This window comes from Littorina saxatilis, linkage group LG6 (assembly GCF_037325665.1).
Source record: "Littorina saxatilis isolate snail1 linkage group LG6, US_GU_Lsax_2.0, whole genome shotgun sequence".
Lineage (NCBI taxonomy): Eukaryota > Metazoa > Mollusca > Gastropoda > Littorinimorpha > Littorinidae > Littorina > Littorina saxatilis.
In genome coordinates, this window is record NC_090250.1 from 33903285 (window position 1) to 33927774 (window position 24490).

The 24490-nt window shown below is 41.5% G+C and overlaps 1 protein-coding gene and 1 non-coding gene across 2 annotated transcripts in view; one reads left to right on the plus strand and one right to left on the minus strand.

Annotated features, from left to right (window-relative positions):
- LOC138967990 (homeobox protein CDX-1-like) overlaps positions 1-16605 on the minus strand; it is a 22327-nt gene extending 5722 nt beyond the window's left edge. Inside the window, exons 1-2 of the mRNA XM_070340551.1 lie at positions 16330-16605; positions 14403-15238 (exon numbers count right to left, since the gene is read on the minus strand). Of these exons, the coding sequence (XP_070196652.1) occupies positions 14403-14997 (595 nt within the window). The 5' untranslated portion in view covers positions 14998-15238; positions 16330-16605. The remainder of the gene's footprint in view (positions 1-14402; positions 15239-16329) is intronic.
- Positions 8615-8686, plus strand: Trnat-cgu (transfer RNA threonine (anticodon CGU)). The gene has a single exon. It is a non-coding gene; the product is annotated as a tRNA-Thr (tRNA).
- Positions 16606-24490: the final 7885 nt, after the last annotated feature.

The window sequence follows — 24490 nt, forward strand, 5'->3', positions numbered from 1 at the left end:
ACTCGAAGAGGCTTTTCTGATTAACGCAAAATCAAAAAGTTGACGAGAAATACAATACCGCGTGTTACCAGGTAATCTCCATGTCAAACACACACAAAAACCGAGGAATAAAGACACGAAATCCATACACACATCAAAGCGCCGTGTAGACACTTGTAAACCTCACATCAAAAGTAGCAGAAAACGTCGATAGTGAAACGGCCAACGATATCATCCACGCACCACCAAAAGCGCCGTCGTTTTATCGAGTCAACACCCCGCACAATTAATTATCGCAAATCGACGGGTGAAAGCGAGAAAGAGCTTTAATACGGGTGCTAAAGAGAGCTATGACAGAGTTTGCGAAACTAATACCCGGCTGATAAGACCTTGAGGAGCTCTTAAACAACGCAAGAAAGTCAGCAAACTCATAGGTCATTGTTCGAGTTGAACGGAAACTACAGAACAAGGAAACAGACGTTTTGGAGATATATTTATGAAGGCGTTTGGATTGAGGATCATTTGCTGGCATATCCGCCGTACTACTGTATCTTTGTTACACCCCCGGTATAGGGGTGTGTATAGGTTTCGGTCGATGTGTTTGTTTGTGTGTTTGTGTGTTTGTGTGTTTGTGTTCGCATATAGATCTCAAGAATGAACGGACCGATCGTCACCAAACTTGGTGAACAGGTTCTATACATTCCTGAGACGGTCCTTACAAAACTTGGGACCAGTCAAACACACGGTTAGGGAGTTATTGGTGGATTAAGATTCTACAAGGACTTATAGAGGGACATCTTAATGGTCAAAGGGAAATAACCTTCTCAGTTGGTGGCAGTGAGAATGGTTATTTCCCTTTGACCAACGGGGGTGTTTTTCCTACCTCGGAGGAATTTCTTGTTTTGGTCTGTCTATGGTTACTCCTGTATCTTTTCCTCCCAATGTAAGCATCGCATACACCTGTTGTCCTGCTTATGGCTATATACCGGTATCTATGCTTTAATCTATATACCGGTATCTATACCTGGCATTTTGCTGCCGTATTTTCAATACTCGTCCGAATAAACGGATAATGGTGAAAAGGATAGGAATCGCCTTTATATTGACCTTTGTGTTTATTCTTTGCAAAATGAAGAAGAAAAGCCTTTGCTATCTTATGGCAAAAATATGAGAACTGAGATACCAGTCGTGAAGAACACAAATCAGCCAGAGATTATATCATGGGCGGTCACATGCAGCAAGAAGGAACAGTTGCCTGCAAATCCTTCCTCACACTTCAAGCCTAACACTGACTTTGACCCGTTGCTAGGTTTGACCTCAAATCCTCCCTTATTCTCTTCCTTGATAATCGTCATTGGTTTTCACCCTTGGCGTTACTTTGCCTTGTCAGATTGCAATCGTTAACCGCATTCCGTCTTAGGGGTAAAGAGAAAACCCCAGCTTACACCCTGGATTCATTCTGCATTATCTGTGAACATTTGTTTGATAACGATTTTCGATCTCTTTGACATTCGGTTTTCTTCACTCAGAATTTGACGTAATATTCCATCATGGAAGGAACTATCGAGATTGTGTACAATTTCGTATATGGCGCATTTAACCATCAACAGACGAACACCCCTACTACAACAGCTGTTTCGTTACAAGTGTAATCCACACTGAGAAAAGATGACTCGGTTACGCATGTTTACTTATTAAAAAAATACATTGACCACAACCGACACTTATCTCTTTCAGGAAAAAAATAACCCTTTTACCTCACTGAATAATTTGAAACGCTGCGCTGGGAATGTATAAATCGGATTAAGCTTCATTCTCCAGCATCGTCGTGACATCTTCATCTCACAAGAGAAGGGCCAAATACCATGTTTTCGGGTAGATGTCACTTTCACAATAGAGGGGCTGGGTGGGTGTGGTTTACACCCGGAGACACTGCAATCAACATGCACGCGTTGTGTGAAGGGTACGCCAGGAAAGGCGTGGTCAAGGCGGTCCGAGCTTACTCATCATCCAAATTTGTTGACAGTGACACAAAGTGGATACCTACTAACTTGGGACACATTGGTTTTGTGCCCAGAGGGTATACCAGCCTACTCCTTCTGCTTCCCATCAAGACAAATTGCCAGGCAGAGATTTGCACATTATTTTTTGCTACCCACAAATTTCGTACATTTTTGCTATCCACGAGTTGATCCGTTCTCTGTGGATAAAGCTGAGGTATTTTGTGTTCCTGGTGACTGACCATGTAGTTAATACTTGAATAACAACATGTTGATGGAAGAGCTACCAGCTAGCTATTATATTATTTTTGCCTTCATTGTAAAAACTGCGAACCGGCCAAGGAGTTGCACATTTCTGCTACCCGGCATCAGTCGTATTTCTCATGTGCGCTCTGTGAGAAAAGCTTAGCTACTTGGTAGAACCAGTATCTTACCATGAAATTAATACGTGAATGACAACATGGCAAGGCATCCAAGATAGGACCTGTTGCCATTTTCAACTTGAGACTGTTCCGCGCGCCCACATCATACACGGAACAACCAGATCCTTACTGCTTTTTTTCTTCTTTGCTTTTTTATATAGACACATGTTTACAAATAAACATTTGCACATACTTGATCCTTACTGATTATCTTTTTGCTTCAACATCTTTTAGGTTACTCCTCTTAACAAGATGTGAACAATTCCCCGTGACCATGCTGAAGTACAATCCATCACTGCGCATGCGTATGGTGTAGAGACAGGATGAACGCTGAGCGGAAGTAGTGAATAACTCCTGCAGGCAACACTGTTCCACATTTGACCATTAGGCTGAGAAACCACTGCAGGATAAACCCTGTCCAGGGTCTTGCAGTCTGGTTCTTGCAAAGTTCCAAGGACCAGTGAAGTTGTGATAGAAGTCACTAAGACTTCAAACTTATGATGACAATAGGCAAAGGAAGGTGACTAGCAAGGCATGTCACACAAGTATCCACGAAGTTATCCAAAGTGCCACTGACAGTAGGTGGAAGACTGCTCTTATCCGGCAAACGAAATATTTTAAAACACACACATTAAAATCCAAGAAGCTGCCATGGAAATGGTTGAGACCAATCTTCCATCAATCTGGCAGAGAAGTTGACGTTCCCGTTACTGACTGACTACGGAGCTTTGCTTTGCTGCAGCGCTTTATATCCTACAAGAAAGCGGTTATATGGGGGTCTTGTAAATTTGGGAGCAAATTGCACGCTGTTAATGCTGAACATCTAAATCCTACGGGCCCGTATATTCCCCCTTTCCTCTATAAAACACTGTTTATTACACGGCCATCGGACCGCTACAAGACCAGTGTTATAAGCAGGCAAGCTGCCGGTTGGTAATAAAGCCATGAAAGAAGCCCAGATATCATTTGCTCTGATAGCCTACATGAAAGAGAGCGGGACTGATATATGAGTAGAGCAATATTTCAAACTTGCACCTCAATCCAATTTATTTGTTGCAGGCCGGACACACCTGTGGCTCGCCGTGTTTGTTTTAACGTCGTAAAGCCGGTGTAACACGAAATTTTTACTCCACGAAAAATGTACTCCGGTGTAAAAATTTCGTACGAAATTCTTACTCCGAGTACACCTTTCGTACGAGAAAAGAACTCCCCAAGGCACGAAAAAATTACTCCTTCCACGAAATTTTTACTCCCCATTTTTTTTTATTTCCAGTAAAAAGCTCGTACGCGAAAATGGGATGCGGGCGAAGGGATAATGCCAATATGTGATCTCGGGCAAACAAATGTCGCGCTACCCTCCCTTCACCCCTTCCACCTCCAAGACTAACAGGGGATATGAGAGTAAAATTGGCGTACACCTGGTCAGTGTGGGCAGTAAATTGCTCGTGTTAGGGTGGAATAATGTATTCGTTATTTATTCGTCAGGGGAGTAACATTTTCGACCAAAATGTTGACCGGGAATTAACACACCTGTCGTTGGAAGTAATTTTCCCGTGTAATGGGGGAGTAGTTTTTTCGTAAAGGGAGTAACACTCCGGAGTAAAAAATCTCGTGGGAGTAGTGTTCTCGTGTTACACCGGCTCAAGTCCAGGCTTCAGTAAGTGGCTCTACTCATCGTGTCTGCTGTGTACGTTGGACAACCAGAAACGTTAACATTTTCACGATTTGAGCATTATTAATGCTCATCCTAAAGAAAACACAAGAGCACAGATGTTGAAAGCTGCCGATCATACGACAAAAGTTGAGGGCGAGGTTTTGCAAGAACCGTCTACAATTAGATTGGAACCGCCGTGTGACACGTATGCATGCGCACAGTGCATGGCGAAAGAACGCTATGGCACAGTGTGAAATAAAATACGACCAAGGGAAATAACAAACAGACAACATGATTATGACTGATGGTGAAGTACAGGGAGAAAAAGGTGATTCAGAATAAGCTAAACTAAGTAAAAAATATGTGAATAACAATTTGTCAGACGGAACAAATACTAACTGACAAATTTGCAGGAACGAAATGGGCGTAGGATGAGCAGGTACCAAAGCCAAAACCAAAGGGGAGGGGATGAGCAGAAACAAGAACTGCTGTGGTCAGCATCAGTTGACCGCGAAAAGCAAACAGAACCCATGGTTTGTTCAGTAGAAACCCAGCCCACTGTTCTCCGCCCAGGTAATTTATGACCTCACCGACGATAGGTGGCGCCTCACTAGCTCTGAAACCTGGCTACAACTATGGCAGCGTTAGTGGTGGAATAAACGCCATCTTGGCTGCCCAAACAGATCATCTTTGAAACCGTCAACAAGACCATTCATCGGCGCCTGACCGTTAAAAAGAGGGCTAAATCTCCCAAAGCGAATTACCATTTGACACGCGGGATAACTCTCAGTGATCGTGCGGACAAGGGGGTCGATTGACGCCCGCCCTCTCGCCTAATGGCCTCCCTTTACATCTGCTTTTCACACATGTCTGCAAAATGGTGTCGGTTTGGTAAAGCTTTCGGTTTACCCTGTGAAGAATGGGGGAGAGGGTGCGAGGAGGGTAGGGTGGGGTGGGGGGTAAAGCTCAGTGACAGACTTGAAATACATATAGCTGATGAACAGGGCGACAGTATAAAACAAATAATACCAAAACAATTAAGGACATTTTCTGCTTCTCTGCATTAATGTTTACATCTTTACAGTACGTCGTTTTTAACAACATATCAGTACCACACAAAAAGTATATATCTTTTAAACTTCTCGAAACTTACGTAGGTCTAAGTCATACAAACACAAGTAGGCCTACATAATTATATCAATGTTGCAGATTCCGCGAAATCGGCACGACATATATACATGTAAATCTAAAAGTCTGACCACCCACCACTCGCAAGGTGGACACGGACATGCATACACCACCAAGACAAACAGAATCATGACGTCATCAAGAACTTAACGCGAACAGCGTCAGCATCAAAGCAAACATTGTCAACCACTGTTGTCACTCCCACAGCTTTCATCACTAGACAGTAATGTCTGTCTTCTTAGCCTCTTGACCGCCGGGCCACGCCTCCCCGTTTAGCGATAATCGCTTGTTGATTGGATTTCAACGAGGCGTAGGAATCGAACCGTGACCTCCCAGTGAGGTGGGCGGTTCCTTTGTGGGGATAATGGCTTCACTGACCGCGCTGTTCAATACGTTACGGAATGAATCGCTTGATTTGCTATTTGCTTTGGAAGAGAAGATGTGAGAAAAAGACGAAGGATGGGTGAGAAACACACAAAACAGATGCCGGCTGAGGCCGCGCATGTGGAAGGGAAAATGACCCAGCAAGAAGATATCACAACTCTTTTTCCTTATAAAATACCTTTACCTTTTGAGTAAAATAATGATCTAAAGAGCTTACAAAAATAAACAAGAAAGAGAGAAAGAACGAATGAAGAAAAAAAAAGATCACGGTATTACTTTAAACCATTACTTTCAATTTATATTCGTTTGCGAAGAATATCTACCTTTTACCTTTGTTGATAAAAACGTAACGTTGACTCGTTCTATTTTCTTTTTTCGAACGTATGAAGAGGATACTGTTGTGGGGTGGGGTGGGATTTTTGCGGGGTGAATGTGCGATGCGGGGTCAATTGGGAGGGAGGAAGAGGATGGAGGATGAAAGTTGGGTTGGGGGAACGCGAACAACAAAGCATCACTATCAAACCGGTCCACAGATAAGACAAACATAGCATCACTATCAAACCGGTCCACAGATAAGACAAAAATAAGTGTGTGTCGATGAGTCACGTGCAGCACCCTACTCTATCGTGACGTCAGATCCTAAGACGTAATATCACGACAGTTTTACGGTTTTATGAAGTGTACCGAAACCCACCTGCAGCTGATATCAATACCTACAAGAAGTTACGCTTACAATATTGTGCAGTGTTACGGAATCGGACAGACAAACATGATCGGGATCAAGTGTGTTTTGTGTGCGTGATTCTAGCAACGCGACGGTAACTGGAAAGGTCGTTTGGGTGGACACCACAAACGGATGATATTGAATCAAATACTGTAACAGTAATAATTTCAATTTCAAGTAGAAGAAAAAGAAAAAAAGGTTTGTTTGTTTAATTCATTTAATTTTGTTCATTTGCTAGTTTGACTATGTAGTTTACTAATCGTTCAGTTGCTTGTTTGTTTCTTTGTTCCATACTTTTTTTGTGTGGAAAAGACACGAAAACAGATTTGCTAACTCACTAGAGCGTAGTAAATAAAATTAAAACTAAATTAATAAAAATCAACAAAATCAAAATAATGTAATTAAATTAATACGAGTAAATATGAATCTTATTTGAATTAAAAAAGCATCGGACGGTTTAGATTTTAAAATATTTACAGATTAACAGATAATGCTTTGGGTCATATCCTATCTTTCAGTAAATTATCTATTTTCAAGCGAACATAGAGAATACTACATGGCTTGCTGTGTCGTATCAGATTTACACAAGTTTTTTGTTAATATTGAACTGCGAGCGAAAGAATTGTTTTAAAAGACATCTTAAGCCATGTAGCCTAGTATTCTGTTTATCCTACATATTGTATTTACGTTTATTTTACTCAAAACGTCCCGAAGTCGCCGAGGCAGCCAAATTGAAGACGCTTGTTTTAGAACCTCGATCTCTTCTAAAGCCTCGTGCAATCAATCAATATGAGGCTTATATCGCGCGTACTCCGAGGGTACAGTTCTAAGCGCAGGGATTTTTTATTTTTTTTTATGCAATTTATATCGCGCACATATTCAAGGCGCAGGGATTTATTTATGCCGTGTGAGATGGATTTTTTTTTTTACACAATACATTCTCGCATTCACATCGTGCAATCTATTACGTCAAAGCAAAGAAACGTCACTCTGGAAAGTGTGGCGTGACCTGTTAGTTCTAAAAATTCCTCGAGGGGAATAGCGAGCGTACATTTTTGGCTCACTTAAATGTAGCCTATGCGATGCTAACTTTTGTCTGTCTGTGCGTGCGTGCGTGCGTATGTATGTATGTATGTATGTATGTATGTATGTATGTATGTATGTATGTATGTATGTATGTATGTATGTATGTATGTATGTATGTATGTATGAATGTCTGTATGTATGTATGTATGTATGTATGTATTTATGTATGTATGTATGTCTGTCTGTCTGTATGTATGTCTGTCTGTATGTATGTATGTATGTATGTATGTATGTATGTATGTATGTATGTATGTATGTATGTATGTATGTATGTATGTATGTATGTATGTATGTATGTATGTATGTATGTATGTCTGTCTGTCTGTCTGTCTGTCTGTCTGTCTGTCTGTCTGTCTGTCTGTGGTAGAAACATTTGACTGAACACTGAAATACTAATTTTACCTGGTTATTATCCAAGCAGCAGCTTCAAAGTATTGAAGCAATGATCAACATTTCGTCGGCACGTATGTAGTTAAAGTGTGTATCCAAAGAAAACTGGTGGTGGGTTGTTTTGGGGGGGTAAACACAGGTGACTGGTTTGTGTCGTGTGTGGTATGTAGACCAGGTCAGAGGTCAAGGTTAGGTCAGATCGCGTGAAGGATTGTGGTATAGATACAGTCATCACCGAGCTGCAGTTCGCCGATTCGGAGAAGACGATTTCACATTGTTCGGTTTCGTAGCTCCAGAAAAATAGATACAGAAGATACCAAAGGATATTTCCTACAGGTTAATCTGCACAGCGTGTTTCCAGCGTCTGCGCAGTGTCGATCTGGCAGTCGTGTCCCCGTAAGTAGGCTACACTGAGACAGACAGATCTAGATCTAGTGTCTCGCACTCTTGCACCGTGTCACATATTCTTACTGTGTGTGTGTATATGTGACGGAGTTTGTGTCACTGTTTGTCGATTTCTTACGTGAGCCGCCTTGAAGGCTTCGCCTCTTGTTTTCTATAATGACGTTTATCTCGGTGACTCTGGCATCATAAGCAGTGGAAAAACATTTCCCTGCCAGACTTGCTTGACATGACCTCATTTACATGATATACACACATGTGATTTGAACGGTATTATCTCATGAGGTTCTCTCTCACGTATGTAGGATAAATGTCTTTAATACACAGCCCGTTCGGAGTTGAACCTTGCCATACTAGTTGGCAAATTATCCTGTAAACACATATCAGCAGAGTGGCGCAGTGGAAGCGTGCTGGGCCCGTAACCCAGAGGTCCGTGGATCGAAACCACGCTCTGCTAACATATTTTCAACCTCCCTACTACCTATTGCATGTTTTATCTTTATTTATTTCATTCATTTGTATGTTTTGCTTTGCTTTGTGTTTTTTCTTATCTTTTATTTGTTTCTTCTTCTTCTTCTTCTTCTTCTCGATCACTTCTTTTATTTGTTTTAATGGTGTTTTTATTTTTATTTTATTGATATCATGCGTGAGTTTTTAAATCTAGTAATTACATTTTGTTTTTATAATTCGCGAGGGTAGATCTGATAAGAAATAGAAAAAGAAGCAAGAATTACCCGTGACTTCGAACGGAATCGGATTGCTTTACTGAACACGAGAGACTCGCGGATACAGTGTAGTTGAACCAAGTCCCTAAACGTTTCTTGGTAATAGACCCTATTGGTATTCCAAGCTCTCGTAATCTCTCGCAAGCTTCAGAGCATAGCAAAGCATGCGGTACAGCGATCTCGTGCGAGCTGCACAAGCGAAGGTTCGAAGTTCTCGCGATGTTCAAAGCATAACAAAGAGCGTGTTTCGCGAGAGCTGCTCAGATACCGAAAAGGTCTATTTGAAGCAAGGAGACTAAGTTAATTTTCACTTTCCCGCTTTTGGTCACGAGGGAACGCTATGGTGTGTCGATAGGACTAAGCCCAGACTTTTGACACAAACGTTTGACACATACGTTATAAAAGGAGCATTTCATGCAGACCGGCACGGTGGCCTAGTGGTAAGGCGTCCGCCCCGTGATCGGGAGGTCGTGGTTTCGAACCCCGGCAGGGTCATACCTAAGACTTTAAAATTGGCAATCTAGTGGCTGCTCCGCCTGGCGTCTGGCATTATGGGGTTAGTGCTGGGACTGGTTGGTCCGGTGTCAAAATAATGTGACTGGGTGAGACATGAAGCCTGTGCTGCGACTTCTGTCTTGTGTGTGGCGCACGTTATATGTCAAAGCAGCACCGCCCTGATATGGCCCTTTGTGGTCGGCTGGGCGTTAAGCAAACAAACAAACAAATTTCAAGCACGATGTAACCAATTTTTCAGAAGATTCTCCTCTCTTGTTTGACAGCTTCTCTCCTGGGAATCGAAGGCGCCTTGCAGACGGCCCAGCAGTTTCTTGTCGAAGGTTTCCCCCCCTGCTTGGCCAAACATTGTTCATGTCAGTTACGACAAAGTTTTGTGCTGGCTTGCTACGACCAAGTTCTGTGCTGCGTTGCTACGACCAAGTTTTGTGATGAACTTCTAGAGCCCGAAGTCCACTACGCGAAGACTTCGCGAAGTCTTTTTACCGAAAACTCAGTGCTAAAGATCCGTGTGGCCAGCTTCGCGAAGTATACTTCGCGCAGTCCACTTCGCCCAGGGACGGGCTTTAAGTCGTGTAGAACAAGTTGATTGCCCAATAATTTGTAGGCTGTACGAATTAAGTATTAAGCGCGCTTACAATCCCGCAGATTTAGTATTAACTTCTATTGCGTATTTAATTGTTGTCAAGTAAAATTCTTCGTAGTTCTAGATAAAGTATACAGATTTTTTTAATCAATGGTAATAATAATGATAATGATATTAAAGGATACATGTTTTTTAAGGAAAGTTCCCCAGAGGAGCAATTAGTTCAGCTTGTTTGTGTGCAATGCTATTTATTTTGAAACAAAATTATTTATCACAAGAATTCTCGTAAACGTAACTTGATTTGAACGTGTCCTTGAAAACACAACAACAACAACAACAAAACAACAACAAAACAACAACAAAACTTTTTTTGAAGCCTGAAAACAAGATCGTCGATGGTGTTTTACTTTTGCTATTCCCCGTATTTGTTTACAAACCAAAACCGTATACGCCATCCCCTGAGGACTGAATATATTACCCTTAAGAATATTGTATATTCTCCTTGATGTCAGCGTCTCACCAAGTTCGACGTACAGTGTTAATCAGTTTATCTGCCCCGCGTTGGCAGTTAAGTGTGTTAGATGACAATTTTGACGCCCGGCTTGAAGATTCCGACTTACTTGCTAACTCGTTGAAGAAGACGTCTCACCACATTATTTCTACCTGACCAATTAACGCGTACAACACCGATGTGAGAGAATCGCTTCACAACCGACGAAGTTCTTAAGAAGCGAGCACCGTGTAACGTTATGGTTTTCCTCCTTTTCCCCAATCAATTGGTGTGTAGCTTTTACCTGGTTGCATTGCTGTGAAACAATTGAACGGGCGAAGTTCGCTCAATGAAATGTTCTTTCTTTCAAAACACATCCGAACGTGCTCTAGCCATATTATTTGTCCATTAAAACTACCTACATGGCTTTATAAAATATAATAATAATCACCTTCAGGCTGTTGAAAATACAACCATTTGCATTTTTAAATGATACCGTCGATAGGGGAAGTTGTCCGAAAATAATTGTAGTTGAGATAATTACGTTTAAGGAATATCTGAAAATTTTTTAGAAAGTTTTATCACACATCCCCCCCCCCCCTCTATTGTTTTGTTTGCCCCAAAACAGAAATATAGTTTTGTTTGAGTTCGAAATACACATAAAAACCAGACCGAAATGTGTCAACACAAGCAAGCAGTCTTAATTATGATATGCAAGAAATTCCATCAAACCAATCACAACATCAAACGGCATTTTTGTTGTTGTAATTATCTGAATAAAAACTGTTTAAACCAACATCAAACGGGGAAAAAAGTGAAGCAAGCATAACACAGACTGACTTGGATGTCTCCAACCTCAGACATTGCCCACAGCCATAGTCTCGTGCGGATGATTGAGTTCAGCCGGGAGCTAAACACTTTGCCTAAACGTTGTCATTTCCCATAAACCTAATCATTTGTTAATTTGGAAAACGTGCGTGTAAAAAGTTAACAGTACAGAAAACGCATGACCCGTGTGACTTGGAATAATAGGCCGTGAAAAGTAGGATATGCGCCGAAATGGCTGCGATCTGCTGGCCGATGTGAATGCGTGATGTATTGTGTAAAACAAATTCCATCTCACACGGCATAAATAAATCCCTGCGCCTTGAATATGTGCTCGATATAAATTGCATAAATTTTTTAATTTTTTTTTATTAAAAAATAAAAATAAATCCCTGCGCTTAGAACTGTACCCCCGGAATACGCGCGATGTAAGCCTCATATTGATTGATTGATTGATGACCCTGAACGCTTTTGGGCGAGGACGTCTCAAACGGCTCAACGCTAGGACAACTGCAAAGATCCTACTACATTGAGGCGACTATGACTAGCTTCATCGAGCCTGACCAGACGTTCCCTCAAAAGCAAACAAGACAACGCCACAAGGAGTGCCCTGTCACACGACCGTTTTAAGGGACTATAATCAATGCGAAGAGAATATTATTATTATCATAATCTGTTTCTTCTTTCAGTTTTACCCCAATAAAATAGAATAAGATGAAGAATAAGAAGACAACCACAGGAAAATGTGTTCAAGCCCAAAAGCTTCAAAATGATGCGCAGAGGGCGACTTGCTTCCTTCATAAGACGATTGTTATTAGTAAAGCAGAAAATGTAAGAATCGTAAAATTAGACAAATAATGAAAGAAATCTCTCACAAGAACATGATGTACGTTGACTTTTATTGTTAGTAGCGAAGATTTAGACTTGTTTTCTAACCGCAAGCTTTCTGCCTGTTTTTTTGGTTTTTTTAATGTTGCATGGTCGATTCCGACGTTTTCCCTACCGCTGTCTATTCTAGTTTTGGTCATTTAGTTCACTGCTCTCAGTACCCCCACGGGACAATTTCAATTAAACTCCAAGCTTTCAATCGTATGGAGGACAGACAGACTATAACTATAAGGAAAAGAGTGCACCGGGAAAAGCAAATGAACGTTTAACTGACACCGTTTCCACACAGACATACTGTCACCACTATCCTAACCTAGACCCTGTCGACAGAGCTTACAGCCATCCCTGGAGAGGCAAGGGAGGCCACGAGTGTGCGGGAAGACAACCCTCGGAAGGGGGAGAAGTTGTTGATGTTAATTGGGAAACAATGGGCACAATACATGTCAACACGCTCTCCTGTCCTCCGGCCACCTTGGAGGGGAAGATGTGTGGTCAATGACCTGTGTCCGTGGCGCCTGCCCAGTTAGGACACTGTCTGCACTGACCATAAGTACGCTGACCGCGAGAAAGAGAAGTGAGATGTAACGGACCTCAGCGCATCAAAACAATCACGTGTCATGCGAAGCTTCCCAGCGGAGGTCATGGGTAAACCGGAGATATAGAGAAGACTCTATACAGACTACAGTAAACCTTGGGAATCATGCTTTACGTCTAGAATCATCGCCTCGCCTTGCCCCGTTAATTAAACACCACCGCTAAGTGGATAATAATAACAAACACTTTATAGTCCATTAAGATTAAGTCAAGTCAATATTTTTATTTAAAAAACCCTAGGGTTACATGAACATAGCGTATGCAAACTTCTACACAACCTCACTGACTACATCTGGCTATAGACAGTTGTTGGCTTAGCGCTTATACCACCCTAACATTGCATAGCAACTTGATCATCCGACACCTTTAACCGTGGTACAAAAACAGTGCCTTTTAATGATCGCCTGTGGGGCGATCTCCAAGCAGTTAAACTGTCTACTCTGAGCAGTCACACCCGGCTTACTGCACCTCAACCGTATCAAGTTTTATGGTATGTTGTCGTTTGTCTTCGACATGCTAAACGATCTACTAATGCAACTTCATCATTGACTTCATCAGTGAAGACACCGCTTTATTGAATCGCGACACCTCATTTGGACGCCGTCTCTAATCTTTCAGAGCTTCTGCTGTAGGTATTTTATGTCGACTCATGCTACAGATATAAATCAGTGATCAAAACTAACCTCTGTAAACTTCATTGCCAGCGGGTAATCTGCGAGAGAATTGGCCCGTGATGTTTGGACTAGTCAAGCCATGGCATTAACATGTGTAATAAAGCACTGCAATAAAACATACGCACGTGTGTGAAGGGTTTTCTTTACGCAAGAAACAAATCTTTAACAAAATTCCAAGAACTTCAGAAAAAATCACATCATGTTGGAACAAATTTCCAAGAAGTTAAAAAGAACATCCTCGTAAAAAGAACCTCCAAGAAGGTAAAAACAAAACAAAAAAAACCAACCCATCCTGTTAGAGCAAAATTCCAAGAAAGTAAAAAGAACTTGACATCCCATTGAACAAAATTCCAAGGTCACAATAGCTGACACGAACCAACAATAACGCGGTAACTGGTAAGCAAATCTATTCAGGAAACAAAATATACAGCGGTAGATGCAACATCGCGATCACGGACATGGATTGAATGGTGAATGAAAAAAGAGTATAGGCAAACCCGGCTTTGAACAGTATACAACAAAAATGACAAACAAGAACAGAACTAAATGCCATAGAACGCTATTTTCCGCAAAAAACAACAACATAGATTCAAAATAAAAGCAACTTAAATACGTTTAGAAAGAGGGAATATAAGTGAATAAAGCAGAGTAAGGACTGAAAGAAAAGAAATAATGAATTAAGAAAAGAAAAAAAGATAAAAAGGAAGGGACAGATACACACACAGTTTTACGTGGAGATTTGTGTATGGATGGGTATGTCCGTGTTAAGTTTAACCCACCACTGATCTCAAAATTAATTTCATTCCTGAAAACCCACATACACGAACACACAGACAAACACAGACAAGAAGAAAGGAAAAGGAGGACTTTGTACTCACCAGGAGCAGGTTGCACGTTGGCAGGCTTCATCCACTCGAAGGGAGGTCTCAGCTGCTTGGTGCCAGACCCTGCCCCCGGGCCCCCCGACTGGCCCCCGGAGGGTGAGCTGCTGTCCGTTGACGGCGACGTCTCCACGCCGTGGTTGAGGGGGTCGTAAGGGTAGGGGTAGTTGTAGGGAGAGTGGTGGTGATGATGAAGAGGGGGGGTACCTCCGTTGGTCTGGGGGTGGGGGGCGGGGAGGTAGTGCTGGCTCCAGTCTTCCAGACCGGCGTGGGTGGCGCGGAGGTGCATGGGGTAGTGCCAGGACTGAGGGGTCTGCACCACAGAGTTCGAATCCTCACCGGGCTGTTGCTGGTGCTGCTGCTGGGCTTGAGGCGGAGATGAAGAGTCGTAGGCGGTCATGGTGGGGAGCGGGGTGTGGAACTGCTGGTACTGCCCATGGTCCAGTCCGTAAGGCACCATGTGTCCGTTGCTGACGTTGCTCTGGCTGACCGGCACGAAGCCGGAACTGTAGGCGTTGAAGAAGGTGGGGGAGGGTCGTCCCCCGGGCCCTGAGAGGGAGAGGGGGTGGGGGAGGTTCTCGCACAGCGCCATCACTGCTGGTTAAGTCTTTCTAGGCTTCTTTCTGTCACTGAGTATAAGAAAAAAGAACTGTCGCACTGCAAGCACTGTGTGGGAAAATGTTTGAAGATTGTCGCAGTTTCAGTCCGGCTTTGATGGGTGCGGCGATGTGAGATGAAAGTGACGTACCCTGCCGCTGATCTTTGCCGGCAGAGGGCTCTCGCTTGCCTTTTTCCGGTTAGGTCGTCAGAGAAAGACTGTGCGTGACGTCAGGCTGTGCAAATAATAATAAATACAACAATAAATACGTGCGTAAACTATGTTTAACAAATCAAAAAATAAATTTTTACATAAACGAACAAATACAGAAATGAATACCTAATTAAACAGATACTGAGACAAATAAACAAAGATCACTGAACCAACACAGGTTGACCAAAATAAAACCCGACAGATTTCAAAGTTAAATCAATTAACATCGTAAAATAGAAGATTCCATGTTGAGGATACATTGTAATTTTTGGATAGAAATAAAGAAAAGCCAGTTCTATTAAAGAAACAATGGCCATGTTTGAAAATCCGTTTGAAATCTATTTCGCTGATAAAAATGATAGTGAATAGAACAAGCAGAGGAAATTACAGACCACTTAAAAATCATTATGTTTGACCAGGAAACAGACAAAATGAAACTCAGTCAGGAAAAGAGGTTGTTTCGACTGAGAGGGGTCTTTTTCAAATCCCTAATTTGTTTTAAACAAAACTAGAGCTCTATTTTTTTTCAATCGCAAGCAGTAGGCCTAACTGTTGTATTTAGAGCGAAGGACTGATAAACTTTCTTCAATCTACATAAGCCATTACTGAAATACTATGTCTACAACCGCATTGGCTTTCCCTACACATCGAGGGTCGTTTCAATAAAACGCAGTAACAAAGATGATATCATCTAAAACGAAGAATCAACATCTTCAAACTTGACAAACACACGTTCTTTATGGAGAAAAAAAGACGAACCTGACCGTGACTATTATTAACTGAAGAAGTGCCGTGATAAGATAAAGCTTTGGCTGCTCAAACTTTGTATCTTGACATCGCTTTTATCAAGTTCATAAATGTATGTAACTTGGCTTCACACCTTGTAAGAACTGATCGAGAATTCCTGATTAATCGTCACAACTAAAATCAACAAAGTTACACCAATCAAGCACTTGGAGTCAACAAAGACTATCATATAGACTGCAGTACTGATCGTGGCAATAAACATTAAACTATTACCTTACCGTGCAACTGATACGGTCATAAAATCCATCTAGTTTATGATCTTACTACCGCAGTCAAAGAAAATCCACTGAAAACTTGGGTACTCACCGAAACTCACAGAAAACACGAACAGGTGGTAAAAAAAATGGCTCCGAATGTTTGCCAGGCAGTTGAGGACGACCCGTAAATCGCAGCGATTTTCTTTTCCAAATCCACAGGATTATAGCGCCTTCGTGTGCTGATCTTCAACCGCCAACGTTTATCACATCCGTCACTTGCTGCACCGTCGCTCCTTCCTTCACAGGTTTTCACTTTCTGATATTATCAGCCAGGGTAATATATTTCCTCTCTGGTCTAAGCGTGCGCCACGGGACTCATATCATGCAGTCATTCCGCCGATACTAGCCAATAAACCATTGCACCCCGAACCCCACACAGTGCGATATCTTTGACCCAGGTCGATTTGCATACTAAGCCCCGCCCACTCTGCGTTGAGTAAACGGTTTGACTGGTCAGTGGCTCCGCCCAGTTCCGGTCCCTCGGCCAATGGAAGGTGAGTTCATTGATAGCGAAGCTGCCAGTCAGTGGGGGGATAGATGATTACTGGTGACCGGGGTGTGTTACGACAGTAAGAGGGTATAGCTTTACACCCACTTGTTGAAAAAAAAGTCGTGTCAAGCAAAACTTTGATGAAAATGTTGCGTTTTCAAGATCACTGGTTACGAAAGTTTACCTAAAAAATCTTGAAGCTTTATCATTCTCTTACGGCTGATTTGGCGCAGGCTCCGTAACTTCACAAACAACCCGAAAATATTTCTGCCTACTATGAGTTTTCTACAATAAAAACAAGTCGCGTAAGGCGAAAATACAATATTTAGTCAAGTAGCTGTCGAACTCACAGAATGAAACTGAACGCAACGCAACGCAGCAAGACCGTATACTCGTAGCATCGTCACTCCACCGCCCGTGGCAAAGGCAGTGCCCGTGGAATTGACAAGAAGAGCGGGGTATTCGTTGCGCTGAGAAGGATAGCACGCTTTTCTGTACCTCTCTTCGTTTTAACTTTCTGAGCGTGTTTTTAATCCAAACATATCATATCTATATATTTTTGGAATCAGGAACCGACAAGGAATAAGATGAAAGTGTTTTTAAATTGATTTCGAAAAAAAAATTGGATAATAATTTTTATATATTTAATTTTCAGAACTTGTTTTTAATCCGAATATAACATATTTATATGTTTTTGGAATCAGCAAATGATGGAGAATAAGATAAACGTAAATTTGGATCGTTTTATAAATTGTTATTTTTTTTTACAATTTTCAGATTTTTAATGACCAAAGTCATTAATTAATTTTTAAGCCACCAAGCTGAAATGCAATACCGAAGTCCGGGCTTCGTCGAAGATTACTTGACCAAAATTTCAACCAATTTGGTTGAAAAATGAGGGCGTGACAGTGCCGCCTCAACTTTCACGAAAAGCCGGATATGACGTCATCAAAGACATTTATCAAAAAAATGAAAAAAACGTTCGGGGATTTCATACCCAGGAACTCTCATGTCAAATTTCATAAAGATCGGTCCAGCAGTTTAGTCTGAATCGCTCTACACACACACACGCACAGACAGACAGACAGACAGACAGACAGACAGACAGACAGACACACAGACACACGAACATACACCACGACCCTCGTTTCGATTCCCCCTCGATGTTAAAATATTTAGTCAAAACTTGACTAAATATAAAAACCCACCTCCTCAAGTTATAAACTGCTTTTTCTGTACAAGTTTCAACTGAATATGCAAAGAAAGTATATATCTTATTTGTGTCAGAGAATGGACATACTGATTTTAATAGCATAAAATGTATATATATTTATTTGTTTACACAGTGATGTACACACAAGCACGCACGCTCACACACACACACACACACACACACACACACACACACACACAAACACACATAAGCCTCCCCCAACCGCACCCTCACCCTCCGTCCCCCTTCTGCGATCTTTTCTTTCAAGGTCAAGAAATTGTATTTTTACGGTCGCCACACTGTCTCAAGTGCAGCGATGACACTTTTCATCAGGCATGACGTCAATCGTAATATGACATCATCGCTGGCGAACTGCAAATAACCATAGCGCACATGTGGGCACGAGGGTAGCCGTTGCAATGGTCAATAGCCCTTGACCAGCTCCACACACCACGGAGTGAAGGGTTCGAATCTCTACTCCTATCCGCACTGGAGCATGAAGAGCCATGTGGCAGATAACATCGATGCGAGGGTGATTTACAGACAGCTGCATGTTCATGTTGACAAGAGCTTGTTATGAACAATGGATCCTGCTGGCAGTATCAAGTATTACCATGTCGAAGAAGATGCTCACGATACCTTACAGGGCGCTATTGCCTCTACTAAAATTAATACAATGGAACTGGCTTGAAATGAGAAGCTGCGCATCTTGACAAGAACTTGCTCGGAACAATGGATGTTGGTAGTGACAGGTTCTACCACTTTGAAGGAGATGCGTATGACACTGCACTGGACAGTGTTGCAGCATCTACAAAATGCACTTAGATGGGCGAGAAATGGATAGCTGCACATGTTTTAAAAAAAATGTGCTTTTAACAACGGATGCTAGCAGTGTCGGGTAAATCGCTGTCGAAAAATATGCCTAAACTATGACTTGACACTGTTGTGTGGACAAATTCAGATTTAGGAAGGATGCTCCTCGCCTCGAACAGAATTATAAAAAATAAATGCATGCAGAAATAAATTTTAAAAAATCAAACACAAAGGCAAAATAGAAGGGCGTAAGCAGCATACTCAGTTTAAAGCAAAAACAACAACAACAAACACAAAAACAAACAAAAACAGAGACACAAGATTATAAATCAACAGTGCATGTCAGCAGCAGCCAATTAGGGACATGTTTTTTTTTTAACACGCTACCAACAGTGGCGTCGAGCGATATCAAAACATTGTGGTAATCTGGCGGGTTGAAACTAAAAGATAGACACTAAGAACATGGGATCAGTCATCTCCGAAACTGCTAAGATCCGCTCAGGCCTGGCTAGAGACATCTCGGGCTGATCGAGAATAGCATATTTGTTCATTGAATATTTTTTATTCAGCAAATAATAAAGAATGCTATATTATAATTTTTAGATCTGGTATTGCAATTCAGTTTTCAAGCAGAATTTAAAAAAGGCACATAATTAATCATTTGAATTCAAAACTTCCAAGTTTAAATTTAATCTTATTGTCCGGACTGGGTCAAAAATGGTTTGACCAAAAATTCAAATAATTTGATTGCAAAATACGATGACCACAGTGCGGCCTCAACTTTTGTAAAAGTCAAATGACATCATCAAAGACATTGATAGGAAAATAAATGGAGGAAAAACCCGTGTATAGTATTACCTAAAACAATTGACATGTACATTTTCATCAACATCTGTCCGGTAGTTTCTCGAGAAGTTCAGACACACACACACACACACGCAAACGCACACACACACACACACGCACTCACACACACAAACATTCACACACACACACACACACACACACGCACGCACACACACACACACGCACTAACACACACAAACATTCACACACACACACACACACACACACACACACACACAAACACACGCACTAACACACACAAACATTCACACACACATACACACACGCACACACACACACATACACACACACACACGCGCGCGCGCCACAACCACCTTCTCCACCATTTTAATCAGTACACAAAATTGTAGCCTGGTGGACTGAAATAATGAGCAGTGGCTCGGCGGAAGACATATCACGGACTTTATTTCAGTCTGTGTAATTAGGCGAACTGGCATTCGTATGGATAATTCACTGAAAGACTGTATATATGTAGCTATGTCTTCTCTGATCGTAACCGCTTGTAGGCTTGTAGCTGCATGGGTACGCATGGGTACGCATCCAGTCCATTACAAGAGAGATCACATTTTATGACCCTTAAGTCAGTTTTGATGAGTTAATCGTTCAACCTGTTTCTGTCATCATGTCTTTCTACCCTACGCCCCCCTTCCCCCACTCCTTTAGTCTGTCGAAGGCGCATGTACCCCTTCCCTTCCCTTCCCTTTCACCCCTCCCCCACCCCCGCTCCGGGGTGGCGGTGTGCTCTGAAGAGGGATTATTTACTCCATGTTGCAAGTGATATCGGATTCCAGTCTTATGAAGATGCTGGGAAGAATCAACCGACAACGCCCCGGTGTGGTACACGCTTTTCAGTACCCCCTCCCCTTCCCCGCCCCTTACTTCTCTCACCGTTTCTAGTAATCGTATAAAGAATTTTGTGCTTACCGACTGCTTCCCGAGGCTACTTATTCCTGTGAATTTCGTGATTGCTTTCACCTTTGGCTCAGTCATCCCAGAACCAGCAAAACCTTCCAGCGATGTACTTTTTGGCAACTAATGCCATAAGAAGCACCGCCTTCCTACCTATAATTATAGCTACCTACTTACCTGCGTACCTCCCCAACTTCCTATTTTCCTTCTCTAAGGCAATCTTAAACCATTTAATTGTCATTTTAACCACCTGGTAACAATTTACATTAAAATATTCTTCAACTGATCGGCCGACATTGAGCGAATTTTTTGTGTGATTTGCTAATTCGTGCAATTGAATGGTTTAACCGTGGTTTATTTCACATTCATATTTGATTTACAGAACCGTTGATTCTTGAATACTACAAAGAAACACAACAACTTATAATTGTGCTTTTAGAGACATCATTATGAAGTGTCAAAAAATATTCTTCAATTCATAATAAATATTTAAACCAATAAAAAGACAAACTTAAAAAAACCACCACTACACAGAGAGAGAGAGAGAGAGAGAGAGAGAGAGAGAGAGAGAGAGAGAGAGAGAGAGAGAGAGAGAGAGAGAGACAGACAGACAGAGACAGAGAGACAGAGACAGAGACAGACAGACAGACAGACAGGCAGACAGACACACAGAGAGAGGGACACACAGAAAGATAGATAGACAGACAGACAGACAGACAGACAAGACAGACAGACACTAACACAGACACACAAACAAATATTGGAAGAGGAAAAAGAAACAAGAGGCGAAGCCTTCAAGGCTCACGTAAGAAATCGACAAACAGTAACACAAACTCAATCACTCCGTCACACATACACACACACACACACACACACACACACACACACACACACACACACACACACACACACACACACACACACACACACACACGGTAAGCATAGGTGAAACTGTGCAAGAAAGCGAGACCCTGGATCTGCCAAGTAGTCTCGGCCCGCTCACAATAACAATGACCGAGACGTTCAGTAATTCCTTTGCGTGACGTCTAACCCTCTTACGTCATAATGTGACGTCTTCAAATTGTTTCTATCACACACGTCAAACACTTTTGACCGAGACTGACGTAATCCATAGACTCGGAAATGTTAAAGTTTCTATCACACACACACACACACACGCACGCACGCACGCACGCACGCACGCACGCACGCACAGACAGACAAAGTTTATCATCGCATAGGCTACACTTACGTGAGCCAAAAACAAGTCGCGTAAGGCGAAAATACAATATTTAGTCAAGTAGCTGTCGAACTCACAGAATGAAACTGAACGCAATGCCATTTTACTCGTAGCATCGTCAGGCCACCGCTCATGGCAAAGGCAGTGAAATTGACAAGAAGAGCGGGGTAGTAGTTGCGCTAAGAAGGATAGCACGCTTTTCTGTACCTCTCTTTGCTTTAACTTTGTGAGCGTGTTTTTAATCCAAACATATCATATCTATATGTTTTTGGAATCAGGAACCGACAAGGAATAAGATGAAAGTGTTTTTAAATTGATTTGGACAATTTTATTTTGATAATAATTTTTATATATTTAATTTTCAGAGCTTGTTTTTAATCCGAATATAACATATTTATATGTTTTTTGAATCAGCAAATGATGGAGAATAAGATAAACGTAAATTTGGATCGTTTTATAAATTTTTATTTTTTTTTACAATTTTCCGATTTTTAATGACCAAAGTCATTAATTAATTTTTAAGCCACCACGCTGAAATGCAATACCGAAGTCCGGGCTTCGTCGAAGATTACTTGACCAAAATTTCAACCAATTTGGTTGAAAAATGAGGGCGTGACAGTGCCGCCTCAACTTTCACGAAAAGCCGGATATGACGTCATCAAAGACATTTATCCAAAAAATGAAAAAAACGTTCGGGGATTTCATACCCAGGAACTCTCATGTCAAATTTCATAAAGATCGGTCCAGTAGTTTAGTCTGAATCGCTCTACACACACACACACACACACACGCACACACGCACACACGCACATACACCACGACCCTCGTTTCGATTCCCCCTCGATGTTAAAATATTTAGTCAAAACTTGACTAAATATAAAAAAAGAGAGAGAGAGAGAGAGACTCAGAGAGAGAGAGAGAGAGACTCAGAGAGAGAGAGAGAGAGAGAAAAAAAAGAGACAGACAGACAGACAGAGACAGAAGAGTGAGATTACATTTGTTCACAAACATCAATGACCCACATTCTCTCCTGCGCGTTGCGGTTTCTTTAGACAATGTTGAGAGTTCCACTCCGTGTCTTAGAAAGGAATTTTTCTCTGGTACCAAACACAACACGTCTGTTCTGTGTTGTTGGAACCTTGAGTGGTGAACTATAGCGTGACGACGTGACCGGCGATACTTCAAACAGCGTTCCTCTTCATTTGATGCCATCAGTAGCTATGAGATTTTAGCCGGACTTTGAAATGCTTGTTGTCAAATAAAAGGATGGACTTCCTATCAGAGCTGCGAGGACTGGTGTTCCTGAAAATTTAGGCATTTTTACCAATTTGTTGCGTGAGAACTTGTTTTTGATGATCGCAAGAAAGTTATTTCTTGAAACGATCGCTGTCGATGGACTTTCTATTAGAGCAGTGAGGATTGGTGCTTAGAAATTGTTTGACTTTTTTTAAATGCATCTTTAAAAAAATCAGTTATTCGAAGATGAACTTTTAATCCGAGCGAAAAACTCCTCTGTTTAAACTCACCGTCACTGCGCCAGTTACCACCGGCTCATTTATCTATTTACTTTTATATTTATTGGCTTACTCAGTATTAATTGACTTTGTCATATCTTTGCTTATTTTGTTATTGCTAGATTGACTGGTAGATTGTTGATTAATCAATTGATTGCATCTATTTTTGCAACTTGTATTAAATTAATCAATTATTTGTTCATATATCTAGAGATATATGTATGTATTGATTTATTGTTTTATTCATCTATTTATTTATTCATAATGAATTCATTTATTTCTCTTGAACCGTCTTTGTGTTCTTGTTTTGTCTTTCCTGCTGCTGTTGTAGACGTTCTTTTCCGCAGTCGTCGTCTTCGTCATCAGCATCGTCGATTTCGTTGTTGTTAAAATCAATTAATAAATAAGCAGGCTAAATAGACGAAAATCTGTAAAAAAAAAATTAATAAAAACATTCTATTTAGCTCAACAACCAAATGAGCTGTTCCTAATTCTGCATGATTAACATCTTTAGGCCCAACGCATTGAAGAAGACACAAGACACTGCAAAGCGAAAACCAGGAGAGGCGAAGACAAAATAGTCTCATCAAAAAGTCGTCACGGAAAACCATCGGAAATGACGATCTCCGAGAGCGAGGCTCGGCGAGACTTTGAGGCCAGTGCAAGCAAGGTTATCACATTTCAGACCGCAGTGTTCCAGAGAAGTTTTCTGTCGGTTGAGAAAGGCAGGAGAGACTGATTCGCGTGACGACTGTTTCGTTTGAAGTGTGTCCGATGGTCTGACCGCCGGAATAGACCCGCGTAATCTTTGAGTGGATCCTGTGAGCGAGATACTGTGGTATGATTTCCAGATGTGAAAATTACCAAAAGCGAATTCTTTTTCTATTCATTCCTCCCTCGTGCAAAGACTAAACGGTTCCAGAGTGAATTAGTGCCGTGGCATTAAATGTAAAACGCTGAAGATCTGTGAAATCTGTGAAATCGTTCTCTGCGATCAAAGTATAGCCGATGTTAGTAATTAGACTAATGACGGAATGTACAATTACCCAAAGCCGTGGACATGCTAAGATGCAAAAATAGTTATACTCAATCTGCTGTAAGTTGAGACAGGTTTTGGTGTAATGAGTTCACGAGAACTGAGTGGGAATTATTTTTTTTTTCATT